At 34.9% G+C, this 21,636-nt stretch overlaps 2 protein-coding genes across 3 annotated transcripts; one reads left to right on the top strand and one right to left on the bottom strand.

Moving 5' to 3' along the window:
- Nucleotides 1–387: 387 nt before the first annotated feature.
- On the bottom strand, nucleotides 388–9,149 carry LOC115975788 (conserved oligomeric Golgi complex subunit 1). The gene is made up of 6 exons (XM_031096773.1): nucleotides 6,711–9,149; nucleotides 5,765–5,959; nucleotides 4,346–4,626; nucleotides 3,233–3,412; nucleotides 2,745–2,922; nucleotides 388–1,652 (listed from the first exon to the last, which is right to left on the bottom strand). Exons 1-6 carry the CDS (start codon nucleotides 8,904–8,906, stop codon nucleotides 1,479–1,481), a joined length of 3,204 nt encoding a protein of 1,067 aa, XP_030952633.1. The 5' UTR covers nucleotides 8,907–9,149; the 3' UTR covers nucleotides 388–1,478.
- Nucleotides 9,150–19,209: 10,060 nt separating this feature from the next.
- LOC115968404 (PRELI domain containing protein 3B-like) lies at nucleotides 19,210–21,454 on the top strand. Of its 2 annotated transcripts, XM_031088846.1 has the most exons (3): nucleotides 19,210–19,353; nucleotides 19,851–19,916; nucleotides 20,707–21,454. In XM_031088846.1, the coding sequence occupies exon 3, from the start codon at nucleotides 20,732–20,734 to the stop codon at nucleotides 21,293–21,295; it is 564 nt and encodes a 187-aa protein (XP_030944706.1). In that variant the 5' UTR covers nucleotides 19,210–19,353; nucleotides 19,851–19,916; nucleotides 20,707–20,731; the 3' UTR covers nucleotides 21,296–21,454. The 2 variants fall into 2 exon arrangements, with proteins under 2 accessions (XP_030944706.1, XP_030943991.1); XM_031088131.1 differs by lacking the exon at nucleotides 19,851–19,916.
- Nucleotides 21,455–21,636: the final 182 nt, after the last annotated feature.

The raw sequence follows: 21,636 nt of genomic DNA, 5'->3' as shown, positions 1-21,636 counted from the left end.
AATCGAAAATGGTTCATGAACCAAATGTAGGTCTAAATAGTCCTCAGAATTCCAAATTTCCAATAGGTCTTGGTTTTATATATAGCTTCCAAAATCCAAACTTTGACACACTCATAAACATCACGTAAATGATTTTGCAATTGTGCCATATGTTTTGTGTCACGTATAATAAATGGCAGTGTCTATTTTGCTAGACCTCATTGGGTATTGTTATTTCACAGAACAAAACTGACCCTACAAGCTTTATAACAAATGTCAGTTTATATCCTTGTACACAATACAAAGCCAAATATTGTTCAGCAGTATCTGCTTTGGCTAAATGCTGTTTAAGTTTCATAACTAAAGTTCTTTTAACAAAATTTATCACTTACACCACATCATCCAATATACAATTAAACAAAGGATTCAGACACAACATTCTCAAGAAAAGTATTTTGTCCATCAAAACATGCAAAGCAATTCAGGTGGGACCTGTTATGTTTCGTTCCACACAATAACGGTCTCTCTTCGTTTTAGTTTTGCTCTTTTGACTAAAGGTAACATTTAAAATTGTGGTGCCAAGTGCACAAAAGGAAAGAATACATAGGCGGTATACGAAGTATCATTTTAAACAGATGAAATGAATATGAAAGAATAAAACTAACAAGAGATCAAGCCCCAAAGAACTAAACCTACGGCCATCAAAACCCCCAATCTCTGAAAAGACTTCCATACAACTCTGACCAAATCCGTTGAGCAATAAAGCACTCAATATCACTGCTTCAGATCTTAGCTACCAACCATGCAATGTCTTATGCAATATCCTTCATTGGATCCAATAAATGTGATAAAGAGAAAGAAGGCTACCATCTTGACCAGTTGATGATGAACCACACAAGCTCTTGATGTCCATCTTGCACATACATTTACGGGGAACAACCCCATATCTTTGTCCAATTGCCATAAATATGAAACCACTTCACTAGAAACAAAGTCTCACTTGGTGGGCTACGTCCATAAAGAACAAAATGACCAACAACAAGTAGCTAGAGCTTCCCCTCCACACCACATCTTCTGCCTCTTAACATTAACCAAAGAAAACTTCACCTACAGGGCTTCACATTCTTTATTTCTGTAATTTTTCAGTAAAGTGATGGTCTCTATGTACTTCATACATTTCTAACTTCACAATAACTAAGGGGAAAAAAGAAACAAGATGGCAGATCTTGGACAACAATTTATATTTGAACTATATCATCTTTTTTATTTGAACACAACTTCCAACTCTTTGATCCCCCCATCTTCTCACTTCTGGGAAAATTCTCTCAAAATTTCTTGATTCCTATCTATACATATGCATAATCTTTGCTACTAGAGATGGGATGGTGACTTACTTTTTTGTATCATGGTCCTTATGTGTTTAGTGAACTCCACCGTTGCTCCCAAACTGAATATCCATGGACAAAACAAGACACAGGTGTGAAGGATCTAGTGGGCAATCACGAGTCTGATCTGGAAGCTGTGAATGACGAAAGAAGACCTGCAGCTTGGGCAGGTAATATATCACCAAATGTTGACATGGCAGCTGCTGATCTATCCTTGAATATACCTACTTGTCCATCTGTTAGAATGGATCCCAATTTGAATGTGCTCTCTCCAAATCTGCTTCCAACCTGACCATTACAAGGAAAGCATTTTAACATTGAAACATTGAAACCATATTTACATAGAAGACAAGGCCATTAATTATATTATATATCTTCGTTCAAGAATAACAATCTACAGAATTACTTGCAAGATTTCCATCTCAATCACTTGTTACAGAAGAGAAGTAAATCAACTAATGTATTGTTATTGTATGGAATAATCCAATGCCAAGATCTAATAGCTATGAGATTCTGTATGCGAGCTCATTGCAGGGAAAAAAAAGTGACAATTATTTACATCTGTAGTTAGCATAGTGAACTTCAAGTTAGAGCATCTGACCAAAAAACTTAGGAAATGGGACGAAGAGATCCAATAAGTAGATAATCCCAACTCATAACAACTGATATGGGACTCTCTAACACCTACTCTTATGCTCGGGCCCAACAGAAACAAAAAGATAAATAAAAGGGCCCAATCAGCTAAACAAATGCAATAACGGACACAAATTAGTCTAACACGTGAATTCGAAAACATACAGAAACCAAGCTCTACTCCGATATTATAGCATCCAACCCACAAGTTCAAATTCCCAGGTAAAGAGGCCACACTAGAACTCAAATTATGGCCTACACCAACCTATTTGTAACTTGGAACTCTGTAACATGTACACAATGTTTTTAAACTATTTAGCTTTTAAGTGAACTAATTCAATCCTAAAAAGACTATACCACCAACACGTGATCAACAAAGGCATTCTTCCATAAATACCACCAAATACATGCACAACTTTGCTATCTCAAAATTACCATATGAAAGTCAAATCACCAATTTTATGGCAGTTTCTCCTCCTTTTTTTTTTTGAAAAGATGGCAGTCTCTCCTTGAAACTGCCCAAGATCTCTTTTGTGCCAAGTACGCCATGTAAGACATAAGGGAGAAACATTTCAAATCAAACTACTTCAGTTCCTATCATGAGTGCCATTGGTTTCATTGTGATAGTTTACATATTTCCTAACATGTTGAATTTCATGAAATAGCATATGAAATCTTAAAAGGCAATGTTTTATATGTGAAAATGCAACCATAAGGCACACACAAAAAGATAAACAGCAGCCTTACCTGCATGAAAGATTTTAGTAATGGTGCCGCTACACCAAAACTGGAGTTATCATCCAAATCCATCTTTCGGGAAAGATCACCATTTGTATAAGCTTTCCAGGATGTTCTTGAAGAGATATCATCTGAAGGTGCTGTTATAGATGTCTTAGTTGTGCCTCTTGAAGATAACGCTGGAGCACTGGATAACCGAGATGGATTTGAAAGTCAGAAAGCTTTTTTAGAGTATTTATAACCCATGCAATGATTGTATTGAATTGGGAGTGATTAGTTTAAGAGAAAGAGCGAGAGATGACAACAATGCTAAAATAGACGAGATTAATTTATCATTCAGTACAAATGAGTTTGTTTAGAACCTCAGTTCAGGTTTGGTATTTGGTACTAGTTGATAAAATAAGATAACATACAAACATTTATTTGAATATCTACCCACACACCCATGCACTCTATCTAATTATGGACAAGAAAAACTAAAAGGGTAGAACACTAACCTGATTGGAAGATATTTAAAGCGAGGAACTGTAGAACATCTCATAATATTGGACTCTGAATTAGTAGGCAGCTTCTGAACAGTATCCGTGTACATTCGATTAAGTTGCACATAGAATCCAAAGAGGACAGCATGCCGTAGGTATGATTGCCTCTCATTTTCCCAGAGATATGGCTCATACCTTTGAAAAGACAGAAACACTATCAAATCAAATGAAACCTTAATAGTCAAATAAAATGATATACAGAAATAAATATAAAAGTAATTTCTGGTTGACAGGAACACCATCAGGACAAAAACCTCTAGGAATCTAGGTGTTGGATGGCACATTTTTAGAGAGATCTACTTTTAGGTGGTTCTGCCAAAGAATTTTTTTGCTGTGCACTTAATATAAGTACTCTGTTTTATCCTAAACAAGACTCATAGCAATCTCCTTTTATTGTATCCACAAACAAAACAAATTACTCATCATATTGTTTATCATTTCTACAACTTCAATTGCAATGCAACAGATAGATTTTTTTTTTTTTTTTTAAATGTATAAAATTTTGAAACATCATGCTTCATTCAAACCTTATTCAACAAACCTCATAGAATTAACCATTAAAAAGTTCCATTATCAACAAAAAGCAAGAAAGTTTGATGCATTGCAGCCAAAGTGATCAACGTATGAATTGATTAACCCATTTTGGTATCGTAATCTAAATATCTTGTTCAGTACATTGGCTACCAGTATAGACAATTCAACAGCGTTTCATCTTCACTTTGCATCAAAATGTGGTTCTCCCCACATTTTCTAGCATTCCAAACTTTTTTCACAATCATATGCCATTTATGTCTAGGATTCGATTTTTTCCACTTTGGTACTATGGTCACACATTGAAGTTGACAATATCAACCATGACCATTTAGCCAAAAGATCTTCTTTACAGCTTCCAGTTCCAGGTGAATATTGATAATCCTTTGAGAGTAAACATGTGCAACAAAGAAACAAGTAAAACATACTGTGCCTCCAATCCTAACTTTAGAGATGACATCTTCACGACATTTCAACATTTAATATGAGTAAAAAAAGATTAAAATTCAAACTCTGTATACAAGAAAAGGAACTTACGTAAGCCAATCAATGGGATCCAATCTTTGTGAAAGACGGTTTACCAACCCATCAACACGCTCTCTAATGACAGACTTCTTCTGGCCTTGTTCTTGCTTCCGTCTAAAAGGATACTTTGGCTTTTGGCTGTCAGAGAATTCCTCAGTCATATTGGAATCAGCCCCAGAAAGAACATCAGCGGCAAATCTCAAGTCTAATAGAATTTGCAAAATTCCTTTTTCTGACAGTTGAGATCCAACAGCCTCTCTAGTAGAAAGAGCGTCCCCATAAATATCAATTACCTACATGGAAACATTGCATTCAATATGCACAAACAAAAGTAATTAGGGAATGCTCTTATACCACCAAAGAATTGAAACTGACTTAGCAACATAATGGACCAACACTAGAGAAAAAGAGAAAAAAAAAATTAACATTTTATAGAAGGAATCACTGGTAAACACCTAGTCTGCTGAGAGAGAGAGAGAGAGAGAGAGAGAGGGGGGGGGGGGGGGGAGAGATTCTTATGTAGTTCAGAAAGGTTCTTGAATAATTTCAGCTTAAAGTGAATTTAAAACACTTTCTAGAGTGAAAATATCAATTATTTGTGTATAAGATCATTAGCATGCTTAGAAATTCAGATGATGTGATGAGTTTGATCTATGAAGAAAGGAAAACTTGTTCCAGAGAAGATATCAAGAAGAAATCAAATAAGAGGAAAACACTTTGATCCATAAAGAGCAATACATTGGCAAAGGTAACAGCAGCTTATTACAGCCACCTCTTTTTCACTTTTTACTTGTGGACAGTACCCATGTCCAGTGAATTGCAGGAAAAGTAGATCCCCTATGCACATCCATCAAAGGGAAAGCCAAATAACATGATATATCCTTCATGCCTTTTCTCATCTGATAAGACCAAACAAAACAATGACAGAAGGGTTCCTATGTCAATTAAGTGACCTGTACAACACCAGCTGCTGGTTTGTCGAGCTAGAAACCAAATGAGCAAGAGACTACTCAAGAAGGGACACTATTCTCCAGAGCTTATTAATCCATAATGAACAGGCAAAACTAGAACCTTATAAGGGATGAACAGAAGAAGATCCAAGGAAGTTGACTCATCAAAAGGAACAAGTGACAAGGAAATGGAGGGAGAAAGTTGTCAACAAAGACCTAATTATTCAGCTTCTAGAAAATAAAGGAGTCCAAGGTACTTTACAAAAAAAAAAATCACAAGATGCTGAAGAAGCAAATGACCTCATTATTCAAATCTGAACAATCAACATTAGAATATAAAAATAACTACAAATAAGGGTGTAATGAACCAGAGTACACTTCAACAATAGAAAAGCACAAACATTTGGAGACAAAAAATAATACATAAATATTGCCATAACAGTTAGGAAGATCAATCAAAATCCTCAAGCAAGTCGCATACCTTTTCCAATAATCTTAATGCAAATTTTTGCAGAATCATTTTGTCAAGGACATGACCTCCAATTCGATGAACTTCCTCACATGCTCGGAATAAAAATGAGATAATATAAAGAGAAGGCAAAGAAGGCAGCGATATTTTCATCTCCGATTGGCCCTCATCAGACTGTTCTTGCTTGATTACCGTCTCTTCCCAGCCCTACCAAAATGTTCAAAAGATGGTTTAGCTTGGTTTAGTAATTAACAATGCTTGTCACAAACAACATAGCATTCAAACCATATTGTCAGTTTTTGGCTAAGACAAGCTTTCGGTGTTTTGTTGAGCTTCACGTCTATCCAAAGTCATTTCATATCTCTTACTCAGAAACTAAATGAACTATTTTAATTGCCTCCTTCTACTTAACTAGTGATAATTTCAATTGAGTACTTCAAAATTTATTAGCAGGTTGATCCAAAGTTTAATCCACTTTATTTCCCATCACAAATGTCAAAATACAAAGTAAAAGAATTATCATAATTGCTTCCTTGAATAACTACTGATTCCTAATTAGTTTGCCAGAACAAAAAGAAGTATAGCTTCCACCTCATTTTATATTTCACTGATGATGATCCCAGAAAATAAATTGGATCTGTTTACTCCTCATCATTCTTCATAATTTATAAGGGTTTAGCAGGCCAAACAATTAAAATCAGACCAAAACAAGAAGCTAAAATGAGTCATTTAGTTCTGACATAAGCCAACCCCAGGAGTAATCTTAATATGGACTAATAAACCTTTTCCACAACTAATTAGGTTTTCTAACTATTGGAAATCAAACTTTCAAGGGTGACATTCATATCCAGACTAGCAGCCCATCTTACCTAATTAAACTTATGAAACCCTAAAAATGACAAAAGCATATGGGAAAAAAAGATTAAGAAGACAGTGTGTCAAGCAAAATGCCACATACCCTCAAGGGAGTTGTTGATGATAACGCATCATCTTGTCCAAGATCCCGAGAAAGAAAAACTGAAAGTTCATCTGATAACCACAATATCCACAAGTTGTGAGCTCGAATGCAAAGATCTCGTGTAGTTCTACTAAATTCTTCAAGTTTTGGGCTTGCAGTTTCAATGGCTCCACGCAATGCAGCAGCGGCCGATGAAGTTTGTCTTTTAGAGCCAATGGGCAATTGTCTTCCAGGACTATCAGGCACAGGAGAATCAACAGCCACCCGGGATTGTCTCAACAAGAATGGTAACTTATCAAAAATTACAGATACAGATTCATTTACCCAAAACCTTGGTGAACCAAGTATCACCGGAATGTGTTTTGAGTGGTTTCGGAATGCAAACAGGAGTCTCCCAATGAAAAGAGATCTCTCAACAGTTATAGCAGGTGGAACAGGCTGACCTTCCTTGTTGGCATTTTCCATGGCTGCATATAAATTATCAATCTCACGCTTCAATTGTGTCAATATAGTCGACATACTTTCATAACACTTATTTTGTACATATGGCGCCAGATCCTTTAACCTTAGTGCTGCCTTTGGAGATTCTAAGAAACTCAATACGTCCTGAAGAACACTCTGACAGCGGCTGTCTACTGCATCTCTAATCTGACTAACTTCAGCGCCAAAATAGGCATTCAGACAACTCTGGAAATCATTCTCTTCCACTGGTGCTTTAAATCCAGAATGCACACCCGCCTTCTTAACAGTCGAGTCAATAAACCAAACCCCACCACCCGTAGAAGGTCTGTTCAAGTACCCCTGGAAATCAATCTGCCCATGCCCACCAGAAATCTCCCCAATAGCATGAATCGTATCTGCCACATTCACAACCCTGGTCAGATCCTCAAACCCAGTGTCAACAATCACTTTCATCCTCCCCACAAAAGCATCCTCGAAAATCTCATCCCAGAGATCCGAATCGTCCTCCAACACAAGCTCCCTTATCCTACTCCAAGGCAACTCAATCTCCGAACCGAAAACATTCCTCAACCAATCCAAACTCCCTTCCAACACCTTCTTACTCTCAACAGTCTCCCTTATCAACTTCTCAGCCAAAGCAAGCTCTTCCCCACTACAAACCGCATCAATCAAATACCTCCCATTAATCTTTTTCACAAGCATTTGCCCACATTCCCTCAACCACACAGAACAAGTTCTAGCAACATACCCCTTATCAAGAATTACCATCAAAGATTCCAATTTCTCCCTAAACTTGTTCCAAAGCCTCACCTCCTCATCTGGATTCGGAATCCCACCGAATAACTGAGCCGCCGGAGGCGAACTCAGCACGACTTTATAGAACAAAGGCATATCAGTCAAAACATGTAGAAACAACTCACCAACTTGACCAATACTAATCTGAATTATACTCAAAACCTCACAAAACACCGAAACCACAGCATCACAACTAGCACTACCACCATTATCATCAAAAACACCTAACAATTTCTGCAAAATCCACGACTTTCTTGTTTCGAGGAACAGAGAAAGAACCTGATTAGGATGAATCTCGTCGATGACGGCGACGCCAGCCAACGCATCGGCGTAGGCCGAAATCGGAAGCTCTCGCTCCAGCAACCGCTCGCGGCTCCGCTGCGAGATCTGAACCTTGAAGCTCTCGACGATCTGCCATTGATGGTGCAGCAGAGGAAAATTCGACAAAACCGAGAGATCGTCGGAGGAGGAGGAGGAGGAGCTCGAGGTCGAGGTTAGAGTGTGGTACACGTGCTTCGCGCGGACGTATCGCGCGGCGGACTCGACGAACATGGACTCGTCGAGGCATCCCCAAATGTTCTCCGGCGAGTCAACAAGGTACTTGACCCGACACGCGATGCCGTAGATTCGGGTCCGGGCCGGGTTAGGGTGGATGATGAGCTTGGGGGTTTCGGAGGAGGAGGAGGAGAAAGAGAGGGAGCGGATGGTGCTGGAGATTGAGGAGACGTTGGCGGAGATCGACTGGGAGGACTTCTGCATCAGGACGATTGAGTCGGCCGAGTCGATGAGATCGCGGTAGCGAGTCCCGACGAGTTGGCGGAGCTCCTCCTGTTTCTGCTGGATCTGGGAGCGGGTCGCGGATTCGACATTTCGGATCTCGGGTATGGTTTTGGTCCGGAATAGTGACTCCGCTTCGGCTGAGGCTGAAGGTGGTGGCATTGTAAAATTTGTTTCACTCTCTCAGAATCAGTAGTAAGTGAAAGAAAAAGAGGTTTGAGGATTTTATTTTTATATAAAATCAAATCTAAAGTGTGATTATTGTCATTTCTTCCGTGTGTTTTAGAGGATGTTGTTTTTCTTTCTTTGTTTTGCGGGAAAATGGAGAGACCTGAGAGAAAATGAAGTCTGGTCTAGACTCTAGAATCTAGATTTAGTTATGAAGCAACTACGCCGTTTTTACTGTTGTGTTGCACAAATCTTCTTTTTTTGAAGGTATTTGGTATCTAATCTCCCTATATTCTATAAATCCTAGCAAATATATCTGTTTTAATTATATATATAATATATAATCTGTATTATTATTGCATGAGTATTAATAAAAATTAAAATTAAAATTAAAAAATTGTGATATAAAACTTCATAAATTCAATTCAATTGGATTCATAAGATTCACATTCTCTTTGAGGGAGAGAGAGAGTTTAGATCTGAAAGGAAATTTAGAAATTCTAAAAATATGTAGCAGTGAAAAATGATAAATTTAAAATCGCACCTTTTTGTGTTACAACTTTATCATAGTCTACCGCATATGATGGTTGTGAAAAAAAAAAGATGTTGTGAAGAGTGTTGTCCTAGAATTGCTTGTGAAAAATTAGTGAAAGTCAATGAGGAATGTAATTGGAATTTGAGCCTAGTGTTTAAAAAAAAAAAAAAAAAAAAAAAAAAAAAAAAAAAAAAAAACCCAAACACATGGATGAGAAGTGAGAAGGAAGGAGATTAGGCGAATGAAATTAAATAAGATGTCAAAAAAACCAAACACATGGATGAGAAGTGAGAAGGAAGGAGATTAGGCGAATGAAATTAAATAAGATGTCAATAGTTTTGTAGTTAGGGCGGTCCAAACTCTAACTAGCCTAATAAATCCGTTCGACCAAAAGTGGCTCAATCCAAAACACACTTGACCTGAACACCCATGGTAGTTTAGGGCAGTTCTATCACCAAAAAACTTGATTCAAATGGGTTACATAATATGATACTCAATTAGTTAATAGCGGGTTGAGCACAAACCCAACCCAAACCAATCCGTGAATAGCCTTACTTGTACTTCAACTAGCATCTTATGGTGTTTCTAATAAATATATCCAAGTTTGAATCCTACACTCTCAACAATCGAATTATCACTTAAAAAAAAAAAAAAAATCATTACCGCTTTGTTTGTTTCGCTGGAAAACCTTCTGTAAAGATAGTTTTCCACATTTTCCAGTGTTTGGTAGCACAAAAAAAACCTGATCAATGGAAAACTATCTTTGGTCAACGGAAAACTCTAATAAAAATAAGACTTATTTTCTATAAGCTGTTTTCCAATTTTTTTTTTTGGAAAACAATCTTTCTCTCATGCGTTGCATCTCCTATAAATATTATCTTCATCTATAGCCGTGGGAAACATAATTTTTTGGTGCCTTCTCTCTCTCATGGTAAGTTTTCTCACTTTTTCTCTCTTCCCTTTACTTGTTCTCTCCTCACACCCTCACCGTCACTAACTCTGGTCTCTCCTCTTCCCATAGATCTCTCTCTTTAACTGTCTCTCTTCTCTCTTTTCTCCATGTTTCTCTTCCCTTCTGTAACACAATTCTCTTATTAGATTTTTCTTTACTTCACTGATCAATCAATAGCTCCAACTTGCAAAGGAGAACAAATTTGCAACGGTAATTATCTCATTCCTCTCTACCAAAATCTCAATTCTTTGCTTTGAATTTCAAGCTCGATTTTCTTTTTTCTCTAAGAAATTTTCGGTTTGATGGATTCCAAGCAGAAGTTACTTTTTTTTCATACATAAAGTGCAAAAAAATAAATAAATAAATAAATAATAATAGAAGAAGAAGAAGAAAGAATGAAAAAGAAGTAAAAGATGAAAATTTTAAACATAGTAACTATATTGCTCTAAATTGCTTTTACATGGGACAATCTTTACCGTGGACTAATATTGTTATATAATGAATGATAATTGTTTAGGAGAATTGCATTTGTTGGCAAATACATTTTTTGTTAGCAGATACTATATAGTGATGATATATTATGCAGTACATTATGTAAATACATAATTTAGAGTAATATTATGCAGTACATTATGTAAATACATAATTTAGAGTAATATTGAAGACTTGTAGTTGACCATAGTAGACAAATGGTTGATATGTGTGTGTGTGTGTGTGTGTACGTACATTACTGTCTATATATATGAGCAAGATGAGTGATAAAGATCATGAAAATTTGACAACTAATTAATTTTGATTGTATTTATTGTCAAAATTTTAGATCAATTAGTATGAAAACCAAATTCATTCTTGATTTTTTATTTATAATGATTACATTAGTTAGTCTACATAATATACACGTTTTAAATTATACAAGAAATATTTTAAAAAAATTGTATACCAAACACTAGAAAACATTCTCAAGCGCATTTTCAAGGTCGTTACCAAACACTGGAAAATAAGACAGTTTTCTAGAAAATACTCTTTGGAAAATTAACCATTTTTCAGAAAACGTTAATGCTAAAACAAACAGAGCGTACATTACTCTTCCTTGAGATTTGGGGAAATGACATTCCATCCAAAACTTGAAGGAAAAAAACACTTTGCACCCCCTCCCTCTTGACATTCAATTGATCAAATTTTGTTAAATTAGTTTAAAAAATGTTGTTTACTAACCTACCCTTACGCAAAGGGCAGGTTTCCAAAATTATTTTCTTATTTTTTTTTCTTAAGAGAGTTTTAACCTATAGCGTTCGCTCCGATAATAGTTTTTTATCATTAGAGTAAGACACCAATCGATTTTTGGTGTAGGTGGGAATTGAACCCCAGATCTCTTATTTAACCATTAGAGATTTTACCAATTAAACTAACTGGAACTCACCCAAAATTATCTTATTTCATAATCAAAATTCATTATTTTAAAATATTAAGTGTGAATTTTGTTTATTTTCTTTTTATTTTTTCAACGGGTTATGGAGTGATTTGTTATTGCAAGTGTTCTGGCACTTGATAAATTTTGAGTTTTTATTCTAAATTTATTAGTTATTTTTTTACTAACTATGATTAAACTCTTGTAAAGAGATTCTGATAAAAATTTAGAATATTTCATTACTAATATAAACAAAATGGTGGGAGTGTTAGGGTATGTTTGGTAACTATTTTTTCCCCTTATTTTTTGTTTCTAAAAACAATTTTATATTTTTGAAACTAAAAAACTTGTTTGACAATTCGAAATGGACAGAAAATAAAAACTGTTCTCAAAACTCAATTTGTGAAGGAAATTGAAAACATGCAAAAAAACTATTTTCAATTTTTAATTTTCAAAAGTCAATGAAAATACGCATTTAATTTATTAAATCTGTCTCATTTAATGAGTTAGCATTAGAATTCAAATCCTAGTAACAACATATTTTAGTATTTTCTATTTTTTTTTCAAAAATTATTTTTTTAATTTCAACTAACCAAACATATTTTTGATTTTAAAAATACAAGAAAAATGTTTTTTCTTTATATTCCCAAAAACAAGTTTTTGAAAATAGATAACAAAAACTGTTACCAAACATAACTTTAATTTTTTTTCAAACCTCAAAAAATGGAGTTTTTTTCCTTCAAGTTTGGGGTGGAGTGTTATTCCTTCGAACCTTAAGGGATGTGATTGTAATTACCAAAAAAAGAGGAAAATATAACCTACTTTGTTAGAGGATTCACATTTGGTCTTCTATATGCCATATGTTGGTATATTTTAGCATCAAGGTACAAAAACAACCCATTACCCGATCTTGCAAAATCTTGCAATTGCAAAAAAAATTACAATTGTGCTACAATGCCATCCTAAATGTATGATGGCACTGTAGCACAATTGTAAACCAAAAAAAAAAAAAATATATATATATATATATATTATTGCTTTTGACCTTTTGTTTTCTCTCACTTCTGTCTATCATTTCCTCTCTCTCTCTCTCTCTCTCTCTCTCTCTCTCTCTCTCTCTCTCTCTCTCGTTTAGAGCTTGCACCAAAGCTAAGTTGGATTTGGAATGGTCACGACATGGCGATCGGCGTGATCACGACATGGTCATGATGTGGCAGAGGTCGGAGGTGAAGGTTGGATTTTGGATCAGTGAAGATTAGAGATCACGGTGGTGTCGGTTTGGATCAGTGGGTTGTGGGTTAGGTGGTGGGTTTGGAATTGTGGGTCAAGTGATGGGTTTGGATCGGTGGATCGGTGTATCGTGGGTCAGGTGGTGCCGTGATGGCGTGTGTTTAGATTGGTGGGTTGTGTGGGTCGTGGGTCAGGTGGTGGATTTGGAGTTATGGGTCAGGTGGGGTTGTGGTATGGAAATTTGTGGGTTTCTCTTGGTTATTTGATGGTGGTTCTTCTGGGTTTGGGTGCTGTGTGTGGCTTCGTTGGAGGCTCCAATGGTGATTTTTTTAAAATGGGATATGTAGGGTTTTGGTTTAGTTTGAATTGATGGTTTGATGGTTTTTTTTTTTTTTTTTTAAATTTTATTTTAATGTGGTTTTGGTTTTGGTTTGATGGTTCGGTGGGTGGTGCTGGGATATGTAGGGGTGGCAATGTGTTGGTGGGTAGCATGGTGGTAGGACTAAGCAAGGACCCGACCCACCTGAAAACCCAACCCGACAGGTTTTGGGCGGGTCTGAGAATATTCGGGTCGGGTTTCGGGTTTTATTTTCGGGTTCAAGTCGGTGTCGGGTCATATAAATATACTACTTCAACCCGATTTTTTTTTTTAAAAAAAAAAAACCCTACTCTGTTGTTGTTCTCTCTTCGCCTCCCTCAACACCTCAGTTATCTCTGTGTAAGTCATCCTTCTCATTTTGTGTTTGGTTTTAGATTTTGGATAGTGTTGTTGTGTTTGTGTGTGTGTGATATGTTCACTTGCACTTTGTTTCATGGGTTTCCTTTTGATTTTTTGTATGCTGAATGTATTTTTTATTTTTGGTTTTAGATTCTGTTACATGAGCAATATTCAATAATGGGTTTATGTACTTATGGATGAGTTCAATCTGAGTGCCTTCAAGTTTCAATTTTTTTTCATATATTCTATCTAGGTTTGTGGCTAAAGCCTTCAAGTTTCAAGTTTCAAGTTTCATTTATTTTATTTTATTTTTTTGCTTTTTGGGTTTACTCTCTCTTCATTCATTATACACAGTATTGGATTTGGACCCTTTAATTTTGTCGACTATACACACTTATTCATTTCAAAAAATGGTCATCTGGGTTTTCATTCCTCTTTTGAATGCTATCTCCCTCTTTAGCTTTATGGCCACCTCACTTGTCATTTTGTTTCACTTTTCTTTTTCTGCATGAAAAGGTGAACTTTTTCCTATTTGGGTTAGCATTAGTGTTGTAAAAATTGCCATTTTTTATGTGGGTTCACTTGTCAGTTACTGTTCACTAGAGGTGCTCAAATATTATTGGCCTCCTGTTTTAAGTTTGTGGAAAATTGACAAATTGACTTCCACCACTTGTCTTAGTATTATCCCTGAGAGAAGAGGTTAGAGAGCAATAGAGCAAAAAGTTTCTTTTTGGTAGGAAGGAAGAACTTGTAGGTCCTCTGATAGTCTTACTTACTCTTACATTTTACATTAAGATTAAGTTTTATTTGTTTTGCCAATTTTGTTAGGCTTTATTGATTAAATGGAATTTTTATAATTCACCTGTAGTTGTAGTTTGCTTTTGTTTTGTTAGTTTAGTGTGTTATAATCATGTTTCTTTTGCTGTATTTATAAGCTATTGGTTGCTATACGTGAAGTTTTCAAAAGTATACTCTAATAGATTTCGATTCATAAATTATAAATTATAAATTATCCAATCATACAAAGATCTTATTACGGTATGTAATTATTATTTGTTCCTTTTAATTTATAGTTAATCGTGTTTGTTGTGTTGTGCTGTGGGTTTGAATTTGATTTGAAATTGTTGATTTATAAATGGTGGAGGATCTAAAACAGAGGTGACTTGGGAGGACTAGTAGAACATTAACAAGTTTGGAAGATTAAACAACAACTTTCACGAGCTTGAGGTTGAAATCAAAGTTGCCAAGGTATTGTTATGATATGGGTTTTGCTCCATTTTCTTATTTATTTATGATTTTAGCATACAAGGTTGTTAAAACAGGTTTGGAGTAAACTTGATGTGCTTTCATTTTGTTTTTTTTTTTTTTTTTTTTTTTTTTTTTTTTTTTTTTATATATATATATATATATATGGTTTGGACTATCTTTATTTATACTTTTTTGGGAATAGAACATTGTCACTTTCTATTTGGAAATGTTAGTCACTGACTTTGTTGCATAATTTGAGGTGGGTTTCGAGAAATATTTAAAACCCAACTCTAAATTTTGGTTTAATCTTGATGGGTACTGGTTTTACTTTTTATTGTGATCTAGGATTTTAGTTATTGAGATTTTTGTGTCATTTTAGTTGGGTTTTGGAAATTAAGATAAGTCCATATTTAATTTTCCCTTGAATTTAGTAGGGCAATGGTTTTGGATTGATTGTGTTTGAAACTTAAAATTTTGTTATTTTTAAAGTTGTTGCTTTGATTTGATATCAGACTATGAAAGTTAAGAGGATTTGAGATCAGATTGTGAAAGTTGGAGGAATTCCAACTTTAATTTTTCCTTGGATGATGGTATGTCTACTTAGAAGAATGGCAGGAAGTGTATTAAGTTTATTGAATTGCAACATGTGACCTAACATTTTAGCACCATACAAAAAAAAAAAAAAAAAAAAAACCATGCTTCTATCTAATATTATGCAACATAAATTCTACAATTAATTTATTTTTTGCAAAGGACCTCTTTCTAGTCGAGATTTATATAAAAATATGGTTTGTGGCATGTGGCTTGTCAGATTAATGCCACATCTAATCTTGGGGATTTATCTAGATATTGTTGAATGGTTGTTAGAATGTTAAAAACTTTAGTTTTTGGGAACTCACTTTATTGGAAAATCTTTTTGCTCTGAAGCCTCAATTCATTGATTTGATATCCATTCCCTCTTAGAACCTCATCCCCATCATGGGGAATACTTATTAACTTGCAATTAGTAGGTGTTTAAAACACAACAGGACTATTATAGAAGAAATTACACACTAACTATGGCATGGATACCAAATTGGACCTATTAATGCTAGGTGATTTTATTGGACTTGATTGATGTTAATTGATGCTATTAGAGGGATTGGATTTAGTTTTTATTTCCATATCTTATGTTGTCTCATTTTGAGTTTATTTTCTTTTTATGTTGGATGAAATTTGGATAGCATCTTAAAAGTCCTTTGGACTGACTATTGTAGACAGTTGATCATGGATGAATGAAATTTGAGTTGGAAATTTTCTTCCAGTGATTGGTACTGATTCCAAGAAAGTCAATATGTTAATTAATGGGTTCCTGTCATTCTCCCATGGTTGGTACTTGGTACTAATTCCAAGCAACCCTAGTTGCTAATTCTTAGGTTTATTCCTTCTTTTCTATTCTTTTTTTTTTTTTTTTTCCAATTTTGCAAACAGTAAATGTTGATTCATAGGCTTTATCCATTTTTTTACAATCACAAGTCTCATTTTTGAGTTCATTGTCTTGTATCAGTTTTGGTGTCAAAGCAAACCTAGATCCAATCAACAAAAACCAGTCCCTAAATGACAAAGCCAAAACCTCCTCAAATTGTCACCCTTCAAAATTGGCTTCAATCTTTAGTGCAAATTTTGCTTCGACAAGCCATGGATGATGTTGAGCTATTTGAAGATTATGGAAAATGTAATGTTCTTAAAATTTATTAACTTGTGCTTTAACTAAAATTTAATATATCTTGTGTATTTAATATATCTTGTTAGTGCATTAAATGGAATTTAATATATATTGTTGTTCTAAAATGTTTTGAAGCTTTTTTGGAAGCAAAGTTAGCTTCACCTTCAGCAGCATCACCTTTACCATCAAGCACTGTTACAAATCTTGACTGATCTGCCTACATACATTGGTGAGTTTTGCTTCTGCATTTATTACTTGAGCTGCTGTTCCAATAGGCTGCCTCTCTTTGTACCTATTAGCTCTCATCTGGGGTTTTCTCCAAATGTTCTATGTTCAACAAAAAATTCATGGTGATTAAATTTGTAATTATAAGACTGAAGCCTGTTGAAAGTTGGTTTCAAAGTCTGCAATAATTGAATTGGTCTTAAGAATGTTTGGTTGATGATGGCATTAAAATCTAGACCACTATTAATTTCCACCATATGTATTTCTCCATTGGATATGGTGGTTGTAACTGTGATTATATTGTGAATTATAATTCTGATTTCCCCGTGGTGACATATATTGATTCTGACCTCTCTATGCCTTACTGATTTTGATTTATTTTATTATTATTTTTATAATGCCTTAGGATTCAAATGTTAGGGTTAAGGTTCTATTGCTAACAGCTTAATAAGGATTCCAATATTATTGGTTACATGCTCCTTTAATACCCATTTCATTTCTGCAGGAACAAAAATGACAGAACAGATTGGAATAGCAAAGCTAGCAGTCTTTTTTGAGTATGAACTCTTTGAAGGAGACCCTGACCACCTCAGAATTGTCAAAGCTACACCAACTCAAACTGATCCATGGATTGATCTTTCCCATTTTGTCATTTGGCCTCATTTTTGTTATCTAAAAATTTCTTCTTTGTTTGTGTTTGTGGGTTGGCCCTTTTTGTGTTATTTGGTTTAAGGCTTTTTTTTTTTGTTTTTTTTTTGGTTGAAGTATCTAAATTTTAGCTGGTTGAATTGTTATTTGGATTATAATTTGTTTTGTTGATTGGTATTATTTTGGTTGGTTCTATTTAGAGTTTGTGTTTTCTGGGTGATTAGATTGAAATTTGATGCAAGTAAATTGCATTGACATGCATTGCATACACTGATGCGTATGAATAATAGGCTCACTGGGGAATTGGAGTCCTAGCAATGCATGAATTGGATTCCTGCTTGATATCGAATAATGTTAATACTTGTTGGATTGTTCTACTTAGTTCATCAAAGGTTTTGGTAGCAAACATCTAAATGCTTATGATTTTGTTCATACTTAAAAGGCAACAGGGTGCCATTTGTTAGCGAGGCACAACTTTGATATGGAGGATATGAACAGCTAGCAATATATATTAAAAAAGAAAAAAGTGTCCAACCCAAGACCCGACCTGAGACCTAGAAAATCGACCCGATTACGGACCCAATTTTTCCATTTGAGTCGGGTTTCGAGTCACAGTAAACCCGACCCAACTCGACCCAATATCAGTCCTACATGGTGGTGGCTAATGTGAGCTATTGTGGTTGTTGTGTGTGTTTTTTCTGGGTTCTTTTGGTTTGTGGCCGGTGTGGTGGTGTGGTTGTTTGGGTTTCTATTTTTTTTTTTTTTTTTTTCTATTGTGGCCGGCGCCTAAAGAGAGAGAGAGAGAGAGAGAGAGAGAGAGAGAGAGTAAAAAATGAGATTTTGATATTAGGTGTGTTGTAAAATAGGACTGTATAAAATATAAATAATAAAATAGCTTTTAATATGGTAAAATAAGATTTTTTTAGAAATCGGATGTAAATGCCTATTGGCTTCAATTTGGGAATATTGCATTTCATCCTAATAGAGCCCAGTCCAAGTTTAATTGGACTCCATACCCAAAAGTCCAATACATTACATGCTGAAATCACTCCATAGGCCTCGGATCTAAAACCTGGACTACCACAAACCCTGTCCGATTGAACAGTAGCTTGTCAATAAAACTTGTAGGAACGTGCATAAGCATAGAAAGTAGAAACATTTTAATTTATTTATTTTTATATTGGAAATGCTAATGAACGTTGTTAGAGGGGGGTTTGGTTCGCTAAGATGTGTTCTTAATATGATATACGTTACAATGCTATGACATTAATATTTTTGGTTTATTTTTTTTAATATTACTATAATTTAAAATTACAAAATATATTATATCATCTTAATCTCATCACATTCCTAAACAATGTAATGTTGTATCTTTATATTAAAATTTTACATTAACCTAAGATTAAAATAACGTAATATTACATCATAATATAATATCACGGTGAACAAATCACCCTCTAAGAGTATTAATTTAGAAACTGTTTTTAAAAATATTTTATAGAAAAATAATAAAGTAATTAATTTTATACGAGTAAAAGGATTCAAAACTTTCCTACTATATTTATTAACCGTTAACGTAGCCCTGTTGGCCTTTCATTTTTTTTTTTTGTTGACTTGTTGACTTTTTATTTTTGCCTTTTTTGGTGAGGAAGACATGCTCAGCATATCCTCAACATTCCATCTCACTATTTAGTTCTTCTCTGTCTCTCTCTGAGGTCTCAATGATTTCTCTTCAATCTTTACAGCTTCAAGACCCTTATTACTATTGTCAGGTATGATTTGTTTTCTAATGCACTTCCTTATTTTACTCTATGTAGTTTCTATATTTTATGGGTTTCTCCAACTGTATTGTCTTTGCCTAGAATGTTTCAGAAGATCAAACAAAAGTGCTGTCTTTGTGTTTGTCGCTGAATTTGCGTAAACAAGGAGTGTTGGTCTTTTGTGTTTGATATTTACACTAATAAGTGTGGAAATCATTGTACATATAAGTCAAGGTGTCAAACTTTAATATTGTTGCAGCAACAATCTGTGATGAGTTTGATCATAGTCTATACTTCATCTTCTTTTTTCATTAGCAAGAACGTGTAACAAAATGATGGGTGTTTATTAATTTTTTGAGCCCATTTGAGTTTTCAAAGGTTTTGTCTTTTTTTGTTTTTATTGATTTGTTGATAGTAATTTGTAAGAGCAACAATGGGTGGGAATTCTTTTTGAAGCAAAAGCCCATTATAAAGAATAAAATGTTAATCATGTTGTTTCACTATTTCAGCTTCCTGCAGGACTAATTCTTGGTTTAGTGAGCTTCTCTTTATCTGGTGCATTGGTGGGATTTTGGGTTTGTGTAAAGGCTCATATCAGATTTTGATTGCTTTGTACTGTTGTTTTATTATTATTGTTATTATTGGAAACTAAAGGAAAAGGATGTCTTTTGAGTTTCATTTAAGACCCATCTTGTGTTTTCAACTTTGGCTATTTTACTGTTTGTTGGAGGTACAGGAGAAAGTTTCTAATATCAATTTCTTTGTCTCATCATGGCTCTGCAACAATTGAACAAAACAAACCAGGATAGGGGATATGTGTGGTCTTTTTAGTAGACTAGCAGATTAGCAGATATGTATCTTTCTTGTAGGCTATTTAGTACAATGGGATCAAGTATAATTTTCAGTAATTATGTGGTAAAAGGAACTCTTGAACAATTTTGAATATTTTGGCAGTCCCTTTTGGCTTAGAAGCAGAATATACATTTTATTGAAGTTTGTGTGTGGAAGACAAGTATTGGAAGTTCACTTCATCTTCATGTGTAGTGCGTACAATTTTGATGCTCCAGTTTCAGTTTTTGTGTACCACTTTATTCCCAAGCTCTAATTTAAACAAATCTCTGTAATTGTACTTAATCATGGTTAATTACATAGTTGTGCATCTTCTTTAAGAAGTTATGTCTTCTCAAACATAAGTTCTTTTGAGTACCAATTGAAAGTGAAAGGTATAAATTTCTTGGTTCAGTGCTCCCTTTCTTTTGCAAAAACTTACTAGCATTTTATTTTTATTAAGTAAGAAATCAGGCTAGACCTTAACATATGGTCTTACTTAATCATTTCTAATCTAAATTATTGATTCTTTATCAGGCTGAGGGCAAAATAAAAACACGAAATGGTTAAATCGTACACGCATGAGTACATTTACAAGCACCCATGGGAGCGGGTAACTTCTGCCTCTTGGCGCAAGTTTACTGACAATGAGAACAGGCATCTCTTAAACCATATCCTTGAAGTTGACACACTGAGCTGCAAGCTTGACCCGCTATCTCAGAGGCTTTTTATCACTCGTGCAGTCACTACCCATTTTCCTGGACCATGGTTCATACGCAAAATTGTTGGTCAGGACATCTGCCACTGTATTGAATCAACAATCGTTGATGCACAGTCACGGTCAATGCAGCTCACTTCTCGAAATTTCAGTCATCAGAAGTTCGTAGAAGTGGAGGAGAAGATCCGATATGAACCCCACCCTGATAATCCAAATGAGTGGACACTTTGCCGGCAGGAGACCAGTATTAACATAAAGCCATTATCAGTACTGGCATCAATGGCAGAAAAGGTGGAGGAAAGATATGCTGAGAAGGTATTGAAGTACGGTGCTACAGGTAGAGATGTTATGGAGAGGATCTGTAAGTATCTTGAAGCTGAATCTAGAGGAATTGCTTTCCAATCCTAGCTTGCACATGTTGAAGCTGAAAACCTGTCTTTCCTTGTTTCAGAGCAAAATCCTTGTTAAGAAGTGCATAGGGATTTTATGTAAAGTTAAGACCTTCAAAGCTGAATAATTTCAGGATTTATGTTGACTCAAATCTCCAAAATCTTTTAGCTAGTTCAATCCTGGCAAGCTTCTGTACTTGATTGCTTAACTAATTTCATTTTGACAATGCCGTTACCTTTATTTTTATTTCAACTAATACAAAGTTAACTGTTCTACTGAGGCAGAAGCACCTTCATGGATAGCTATGTTGCTGTATAGCAGTTTGTTGTACCAGGGCACTACAATTCAGCTATTGTTAG

Source organism: Quercus lobata, chromosome 1, assembly GCF_001633185.2.
Source record: "Quercus lobata isolate SW786 chromosome 1, ValleyOak3.0 Primary Assembly, whole genome shotgun sequence".
NCBI lineage: Eukaryota > Viridiplantae > Streptophyta > Magnoliopsida > Fagales > Fagaceae > Quercus > Quercus lobata.
This window is presented reverse-complemented; position numbering and strand designations above follow the sequence as displayed.